We start from the raw sequence: 9517 nt of genomic DNA, 5'->3' as shown, positions 1-9517 counted from the left end.
TCATGTACAACCTTTTCCGCACAAGGACAATCACACTTTGTTGCCTGTTATCTGTGCAGGGTGTTTTTGCCTGCATTCTTGTGGTCATCAAAGAAAATGGTGATCCTCAAGGCACGCAGTAAACGAGTTCCAAGCCGACGGAATCGCTGAAGTCTGCTGCTTTTTCTTGTTTCACATTTACTGGCATATTAGCGGGCACCATTTTCCAAGCCTGAGAGGAAGCCCGCAAAACGCGAAGTGCCGCGCGATCAGGCGCGCGGCGCTTTTTCGTCGATTGCGGGCTTTCTTTCAGGCCTGAAAAAAAAAAAAAAAAAAAACTTTCGTGTATCACGTATTGAGCCGCAGGAAGCTGGATCGGGAATTTCTCAGGATGATGTGCAATTTTCTCATAGACGCTCTCGCTCTGAATTAATCAAGTTGATTAATTAATAACTAATTAAGTAATTAGGCCAATTACAATATCGTCTGACTTGGTCGAAGCGACGGCAAACAACATTACCTGGTTCTGTCCAGCTACGTGGCACTTGCATATTTTCAAGTTTTGGCTTATATTACCAAATATTTAAAAGTTGCCTGTGGCAGATAACACAATTCTAACACTTGATCTAAATTACTGCATGGGGCGGCTATTACTTACACGAGAAATAAAAATGCTTAAATAAATAATTAACATAATTACGCAAATTAACATTTAGCTAATGACTTTGCAGCAGATATTTCAATCTACGAGTTATAGCCGGTCAGTTCACAAGGTGTATCCGCTTGGAACAAATTCTCAGGACTGCACCAGTTTCGAAATATTAATTTTCAGTGTGTCCGACGAAATGCATTGGCGTCCCAGTTAAAACACTACGACCACCAGGTCGGAGTAGAAGGCGCGACGACGACAGCATGACGAGAGTAATATCACGCAGCTGGAATGACGACAATGAAAGGACCAGGAGTACATACCTATAGTGATTCATGCAGGAGACAACTGGGGCCACTGGGGCCACTGGGTCGGCGGAAGGGAGATAGATAGATAGATAGATAGATAGATAGATAGATAGATAGATGCTCGAAACGGATGAAGTAGACAAGAATGCTATTCGCATTAAAAAGGAGATATAACATCAGCAGCGATATCGCCGGCCGCAACGAAACGGATGGAAGAGGGATATACACTTCGACACTATATGAGTATTGAACATAATACTTTGATATATGCATGAATATTGTTTGAGGTATGCAATAAATACAATTTTCAACTTTACTAAATACCTTCTGGAATTGCCTTGTTATGAAGAGATGATGATGTTAATAATCCTGTGGCACCAGTGTCTTCGTCTTTGGATGCGGCCCTACTCCTTGCCTCGATCTTCGTCTTCTTTCGAACTGAATTTTTTTAAAGCGAAGCTTTCTTCGTTTGTTCCTTCGATTTTTCTTCTTCTGCTGCTGCTGCTGCTATTTCCTTGCACACCGCGTCGAGAGGTGGTTCAGAGCATGCATATACCGTATTTTCGCGATTCTAAGCACCCCCCGATTTTAAGCACCCCCCCCTCTATTCCCACGAAAGAAATTGGGAAAAAAGTTTGGATGCGAATCTAAGCACCCCCTATTTGTTAGGAAGAGCGCGTAGCCAAGGCCGCCAAGCGCGCTTGCTCACTCTGTCAGCGAGCCGGAGCCGTCGGAGTCCCGAGGTGGCCCGGCGTCCGCGGCACGATCTCGCCGCACAGCCGGACTGTACGGCTGTACGGCGAAAGCTGCAGAAAGCGTACCCATCAACCATCCCAAGTGGATTCGGACGCTTGGAAGCGGGTCCAAGTGGACGTTGTGGTCAAATCATTTAAGAAGTGCTCAAGCACAAACCACTTCGACGAAACGGAAGACGACCTGCTGTGGGATACCGAGAGCGGTGGTTCAAGCTGTGCGACGAACTCGAGTGGCAGTGATTGTAACTGAGCATCCGACACAAGCGGTGGGTTCACTGTCTGTACCGATTTTCTTTTGAATGTTTACAAAATAAAATGTTATTTCTCGCACTCATCTCGACACGATGTCGCAGCGAAAAGAGGGAGGGGGGTCATTCTAGATTTTTTCGAATCTAAGCACCCCCCCTCACTTTGGGCATCGCGATCGTGAAAAAAAGGGGGTGCTTAGAATCGAGTAAATACGGTACATGGCAGGAGCGTGGCAGAGAAGGAAGTTGACGCGAGAAACCCGTTTCGACATTTCCATAGCGTCGCGTGTGCGCAATGCCCTCTGGAGCTCCTTGGGAGTCGCCACATTACCCTCTTGACAGCTGTAATTATCCGTTACGCTCCTCAAAAGCATTGCAGGAAGTGCCACGCTTACCTTTCGACTAACGTGCGAGTTCAGGGGGAACATAGATAGAACCGCAAGGAGGAGGGGGAGAGGAGGCAGATAATAGGTAGAACCGACGGAGTCACGAAACGAGTGAACAGTCTTGCCATTCTCGCAGTTACTATACATTCTTTGTAGTGAGACGAGTGAATTGACAAAAATAAAAGCCACTTCCCATACAAGGGGAGAGGGCGGGAAAGGGAAAAGAGGACATGAGAAGGCAAGGAAGCAGCGGTTTCGGGCAAACGGAAGGTGCGGTACGCTTTTTCTATTTATGAAAAATAAACACCATGCAAATTTGTCAAATGGGCAACTGACGCAGGGCGTGCAGGCACAAAGCCGCATTAAAACACCGTATGGTCTAGGCGACACTACGGAAGCGGTCGCTTGTCAAATCAAGACTTCTGTGCCCGGCGTGGAAGCTTGACGGCTATGGCATTGCTCGAGGTCGCGGGTTCAATCCCGACCGTGGCAGCCCTATTTCGACGGAAGTGAAATAAAAAACAACTCTAGTGCACTTAGATTTAGGTAATAATCATAATCCGATTGCGGTGCTGGCACGTAGTACAATCCCATAATTCTGCCAACACTTCTACCACGATGCGATGTACCGTGTGAGGCAATGACAATGCTCAGCCCATTCATAGGTTATGAACAATGGCGTACAACAACGCCTCAAGCTAAGACGTCTCGCTGTGTGTTCTGTGTACTACATAGACAAACAGCAGTGGTGGACGCAAGGTAACGTTTAACATCAACTCACCACTGTCGTATTAGGCTAAGCGGTAAAGAAAATGCACATTTGCCGTCAACATCACCGCTAGTTATCGTCTGTCAAAGCAAACAGCATAGAAAACTCCGCTTACATCGATTCCCGCAGTGCGTGGGATCCGTTTATTTTTTCCCTGCCCTGTCAGTTTCTGCATCCTGAGCAAGCTTTACAATAGGGTGGGACGAACATAAATATAAAAGAAAGGGAGAGACAGAAAGAGAGGAAGGGGCTACAGCAATTGAATAAGTGAGCTTCAATTTTGTTTTCATGTTTTTAATGGTTTTTGTCTTTCATATTTCTTTCTTTTAACTTTTTTCTATATACTGTTCTTTCCTATATTTTTCTTTTTATCCAACGTTTCTTCTATTTCTATCTTCATTTTGCTTTTTTGTCATTCGTCTCTCCTTTTCTTGTTCTTTTTCTAATTTTTCTTTTTTAATGTACAGAACAAAAATAGCATATTTATTTGTTTTCTTATTTAACTTGTGTTAACATTTCATACGTTCATAAATTAAAATAAATATGTATTTTGGGTGTATTATTGAAGTTATACAACATGATCAGACATGGTAGCGGATTATTCATTTCATTTCTGTATTGCCAATATGTCAAAATGATTCCAGTCTAAACATGCCTCTGCCATGTCAACATTATTAAGATGTACATCTTTTCTTTATTTCCGTGTCCTCTATGACCGCAGTCCATGAGGGTCGCGAGTACCCGCTTGTTGGACTCCGGTGTGAAGCTTTGGCGCTCATGTCAAGAGAACTGGGGAGGTATTCTGTAAGAGTTCACCGAGTGGACACGTCCATTTCGTCGCCTGTTGAAGTTCCAATTGGATGGGCTGGGCTGCGCGTCCGCAGCAACCAGGCGCCACAGCCAGTCTGCGCCTTTAGCAGCCAAAGAAATGGATTTGTCCACTATAGTGGACTCTTACACAAGGACATTATACGAACCTGAAAGCTTCTGCTCATTTGTCAGTGTTTCGAAGGCTATATGGTGGCCATGGGCGTTATTTTGTCTACTTCCCGGCACCCTCTATCCGAGTAGCACATACGGAGGGCTCGGCCTGCCACTAGGTTGCTGCGACTCACCGCCACAATTTTTAATCTTGGTGGCCGTAGGCGGCTCACATCGCGACCCCAGCAATGCTTGCGAAACATCGATTTGTTAGGCAAGGGTCTGTACAACAACTCTCTACGCTTTCTACACTTTGCTACCAGAGTGCCGGGTCCTCCGCTTGCTTCAGACAGCGGTCCTGTAGCGCGGGGCTTGCTCCCGCTGCATTATCAAAGCGCATCTATGCCGACGGAGCCACCGTATCAAATTCCTTCGTGGTCAATTGTCAGTTTCGTGCGTGGGTTCAAGAGCGATAGACATACACCCGGTCCAGCGCTGACATATTTTGCGCTAGCGGATGTCAACACCGGCTACAGGGCTCACCGTCATATTTACACTGATGGCTCCGTTACGCCTACATCATCTACCATTGGTGTGTGGATTCCGTCTGCGAGTGTTACCATTTCTGCCACTCTCAGTCACCGCACTTGAGCTAAAGCCACTGAACTAGCTGCACTGCGGGCAGCTTTTAATTACATCACAGACCAGACAGCTGAGTGTTGGGCCCTCTTCAGCGACTCAAGAGCGGCCCTGCAGTCCCTGAAGTCGCCACGCACGCAGTAGCAACTCGTGATGGACATCAGACGCCTATGCAATAACGCCTGCGAACTGCATCACAGCGTTGCGCTGGAGTGGTTACCAGCCCACTGCGTAATACAAGGCAACGTCCAGGCTCACCGCGCTGCCAAAGCTGGACACAACACTTCGAGAGAAATGGTCCATATACCTTTCTCGAGAAAAGACGCTGCGACACTGGTATCAGCGCGCGCTTGGCGTCTCTAGCGATCCCTCTGGACAGATGCAAGCCACCAATACGCACCCCTATACAAAATAGATCCATCGTGTGAGTGTACATGCCGCGAGGCCTTAATAGACGAGACCAATCATGCCAACACCGCATCAGACTCGTCGCTTACACGAACTCCTTCAAGTGCAAGATATGTAACTGACGTACTCGCCAATGTGCTTTGAATGCAACGCCCCTGATGACCTGCAACGCGTTCTGTGTGACTGCTGCCGCTGTGCATCAGAGAGACAGTCTTTCAAGGCGGCACTACACCTCCAACGGGTCTCGAGATTGGAACTGCGCCACAGAAGAACGGCAGCGCTGCTGACGTTCTTGTGGGCCACGAGCCTTAATGATACTTTGTAAATGTTTCTAATGTATATGCAGGGTGTCTCAGCGAATACTTTAAAGCATTCTTAAAGGTTGCCTGTGGCAGATAGCATATTTCTAGTTCATGAGCTGGTCTACCCGAAGGGGCGGACACTACTTCCACAAAAAATTGGAATGCATAATATTCTAATTAATAAAAATTCACTAATTACTTTTTAAAGTAGTTATCTTGTGGCCCACATTGTAATTTACAATTTGTGCAACACTATAAGCAACCGCGGCGGGTGTTGGTATAATAGTTAGCCAAAGAAAGAGGTCTCCTCTTACTTCCGCTAACCTTTTCGCGCCAGAAACTTTGATATGACACTTGAAATTTTGAGTGTACCTTCAGAATGCAAGGCCACAAATCCAGCACTGTTAAAAAATAAATAAGACAATTCAGTTGAAAAAAGAAAATCACGGTACCCCGATTTTCCTAGCACGAAAATATTCGACGTCATGCCTGCGGAATTTTATAGTTTTCGATGCTCGTGAGAGAGCTAAATTCCGCGACAGGCGTTTGCATCACGCTAACGTGGAGATGATAATTACGCGTCATCTATACAGGTCAGTGCTACGTTGCCGCCCCTTGACTCACCTGAAAAGCTCCGTGCGCCATCGACTTGTCCGAAATCCGTTCGGGAAGCGAAAGCCGTGCCTTCACATTCTCTTGAACGAACCCAGATGCTCCGATATGCCTTTCTGCAGTTGATCTGTCTCATTATTCACCTGTAGCATTCTAAATCTACAGTCGTAAAATTTATTGCAATGAGTTTTGGGCGCCGTACAACCCATTTCAGCCACATATGGCTTGTCGCTCTTGAGCAACGTAAAGGGCGTTCTAGGAAATTGTTTTCGAAGCAACTTTCTTCGAAGTCGCTAATATGTCGTCAATTGTTCGGTCACGTCGCCAAAAAAGTTCACCGGTAGCTAAATAATAATAATAATAATAATAATAATAATAATAATAATAATAATAATAATAATAATAATAATAATAAATGCTCCTAAACAGACGAAACAGCCGCTAATCTAGCGAAAAATAGCTAAAATGGCAACACTGGCTGTGACTAACATCATCGGGGGTATAGACAGATTGGACGTGGAGTATATAGACTTCGAGGCGTTCACATTTCTGACGCACATTGCAGGTGCAACGTGACGGCAAGCTTTCAGCTTACCTGATCACCTTGTACTCAGACGCTGTCGTCAGGATATGCTCTCTGATCACTCGCTCTTTTCCTCTGTCGTACTCCATAAAACAGTTGGTCGTGAACTTGTGCATAGCGTTGAACGTATACACGTGCGATTCTTGTGAGCTCCCGATCTGCCGCAACCTTTTGATCAATCATTGAGCATGCGCTTTATTCACATCACAGGCTGATTGAGCTCGGAGTCAAAGCAGTTACTTACCCTGCGTCCTTTTTGTACATCGCTTCGATTCAACTTTGTGAATAAAGTATAAAGCAGAACTTTCACTTTATTTAAATAAAAATACCACACCGCAAATTTCGGTGTATTAGCGACATTACATCTGGTGCATAATTTTTGCAGCGTAAAAATCAAAAAGAAGTGAATAGTTGAATTGATAGCCTAAACTTCCTCTATAGCGCACGTCACTACGCTGCTCACTATAGAGTAAAAACAAAGGAACAACATATACCATCGCAACTTCTGCAAAGGCACGTGACGATATATCACATCATTTACTTAACAAGGTAAGTTTCTCAGGAACTTGAAGGTCACTTGCCTAATTTAACCTCTGTCCCAGAGGTAACCATGTTTTGTGGATTCCGCGCTTTGGTTCTATCTTTCTCGCAGCCCCCCCCCCCCCCTCCCCCCTTCTATACAACGACAGTTTTATAAACGACAACATATAAAAAATGTGCATTGCTCTGCGTCGTAACCAGAAATTGCAAAAAAAAAAAAAAGCGAACAGGTAACCCACTGTGCAAATCATCGCATCTACCTTCATGCGAGCTGTTTCCACTTTTTTTTTTACTGTGGAAGAGAATAAAATATCACAACTAAATATTGCAGTTGTTTGAGCTTTTAGCCATCGGAAATTAACCGAAAACTCGCTTTACGTAAAAAATAAATTTTCTAATTGTCAGCGTCGAAAAATTCCAAATCCGGAATCCAAGAGGGCTTCATTTCAACAGGCTCGGCGCTCTCAAGGGGGAACAACTGGTTCTTGTGGATCCTCCCGTCTGCATTCGTTCCCGAAAGGGCCCGATCCGCATGAACATCGAAGGCTTCCAAACCTTGAGACGCATGATCACTGCCAGCGGTGTGACTTTCATTAAAAATTATTTGCGGGCACAGCAAAAAGCCGTTCTCCAGGCGCCAATCGCACAGCGGAATTTCGTACTCCAAGAAGCCAACGTCCACGCCAGGCGGCACATACCAGCTGACGTCGCCGCGCAGCAGGATGTCGCAGACAGGGGGATCATGGGGCGACAACACGGACTCTGCCTTAGAATCGGATGCTTTTTCAGCATTCCCGAATGCAACGCTCCCGTCCCGTCCAGACGCTGAGTCCAGCGTTGAGCTCTCCGAATCTACAAAGTTCGCCTCAGAGGCAGAGGAAAGATAATCGAAGATCACCTGGCTTTCTTTCACCTGAACAGAGGCGGCACGGTCGTCCGCAAGTGCAAGCTCGTCCTCGAGCGTAACGGAAAACTCGTCCATGAGTACCGCGTCTGAAGGAGATATTTCTCGCTCTTCCGACGGCACTGCCCTTGTGCTGTGACCGATCGACAAGGAGTCCGAATAAACAGAAGGCATGTACGATGACGCTGCGAGCAGCTTGCGTGGCAGCTGCGATGTCGGCAGCTTGGACGGCGACCATTCGGCATCGCGATCCGCGTCGTTGTCCTTGTCCAAGGGCGCGACTGAAGCCCGCGAGCGTGGGACATTTTGGCCCAGGTGACTCTGCTTGAGGAGGTAATCTGCGGCAGGGAAGCATAGGTAACAGAAGAGACGGTCACTGCTGGATCGCTAACACGAAGCATGCAAATATACTTTGTATGCATCCTTAGAATAATGATAATAATCAGGGGCAAACAAACACCAAGTAAAAATAACGAGTTCACGTTTGTGTGCCATAGTTCCGTGAAAGCTTTAGTGCAGTGTGCTTTTTTTTTATTGCCAAACACTGAAGACTGCATAAAAGCTGAACAGTGAATTTGAAACACCGGTTGACTTATACTGCACATGTCATTCGAAACTTTACGCCCAGGTATGGTGCTACTCGATGTACAGCCTTACAATGTGCACAGTATAAAATGTGCACCTCAACAGTTAGATCGACGACAGAAGATTGCCGGCGTTAAAGTAGCCAAGCAAGATGACATTACAGCGTAGCGTTACCTTTTTACCGTTATCTTCACTTCCTCCACCCGCACAGCTGCTCGCGGTGCGCCCGCCTGCGCTGCCTAATGGTACATTAATATGTTCTATGAGCACAACTGTGCGACAAATATTTCGGTGTGCACAGCAGAAAACTACAAGTAGTACCGCGTTACTGTACAGGGCAAAGGGTCGGTCTGTGACCTTGCAGGCGCGTTCTTCATTAAAGGTCACTGCGGGCTTCTCGAGCCCGTCAGAGAAGTGCTTTTACCTTTCTACGTAGGAGCGCATGCGCACCAAGTTCACTGGAAGCTGCTATCTCCGATAAGCCGGGGAGCTTGCACCGAGTTAATCGTGCCAGGGGCTGTGCCTTGCTGGTTGAAAGAGCCTAGCAGACGAAACTTGCGCTTCCAGTGAACTTGGTGCGCATGCGCTACTCTTGCTGATCTCGTCGCTTCGCACTGCTAGAAGGCGCTGACCGGCCGGCTAGTCGACGCTCGCGAGGCACTGTTAAAAGAATTGCTCGACTGTACGCATGACAATATGCTCCTACGCTTATACACATGCAAAGCAACGGTAGAAATAATAATAATAATAATAATCGCTGATATAGACAAAAGACTTGCGTATTTGTATACTTTTGTCGAAGATGAGCGTATAGTGGACATGTGTATGGTGTGCCGCCCAACGATGCCATTGTCCTCTAGAAATTTTCGGAAAGCGATCAATGCGCTTAGTTACACGATACTTTTTGATTACGGGTCCTGGCTATGGTG

General features: G+C 46.3%; 1 protein-coding gene across 1 annotated transcript in view; it reads right to left on the bottom strand.

Moving 5' to 3' along the window:
- Positions 1-6852: 6852 nt before the first annotated feature.
- Positions 6853-9517, bottom strand: part of LOC126546213 (uncharacterized) — a 38927-nt gene continuing 36262 nt past the window's right edge. The window contains exon 4 of the mRNA XM_050194365.3: positions 6853-8341. Within this exon, the coding sequence (XP_050050322.2) occupies positions 7494-8341 (848 nt within the window). The 3' untranslated portion in view covers positions 6853-7493. The remainder of the gene's footprint in view (positions 8342-9517) is intronic.

Source organism: Dermacentor andersoni, chromosome 1 (genome assembly GCF_023375885.2).
Source record: "Dermacentor andersoni chromosome 1, qqDerAnde1_hic_scaffold, whole genome shotgun sequence".
In the NCBI taxonomy this organism is placed as follows: Eukaryota; Metazoa; Arthropoda; class Arachnida; order Ixodida; family Ixodidae; genus Dermacentor; species Dermacentor andersoni.
This window is presented reverse-complemented; position numbering and strand designations above follow the sequence as displayed.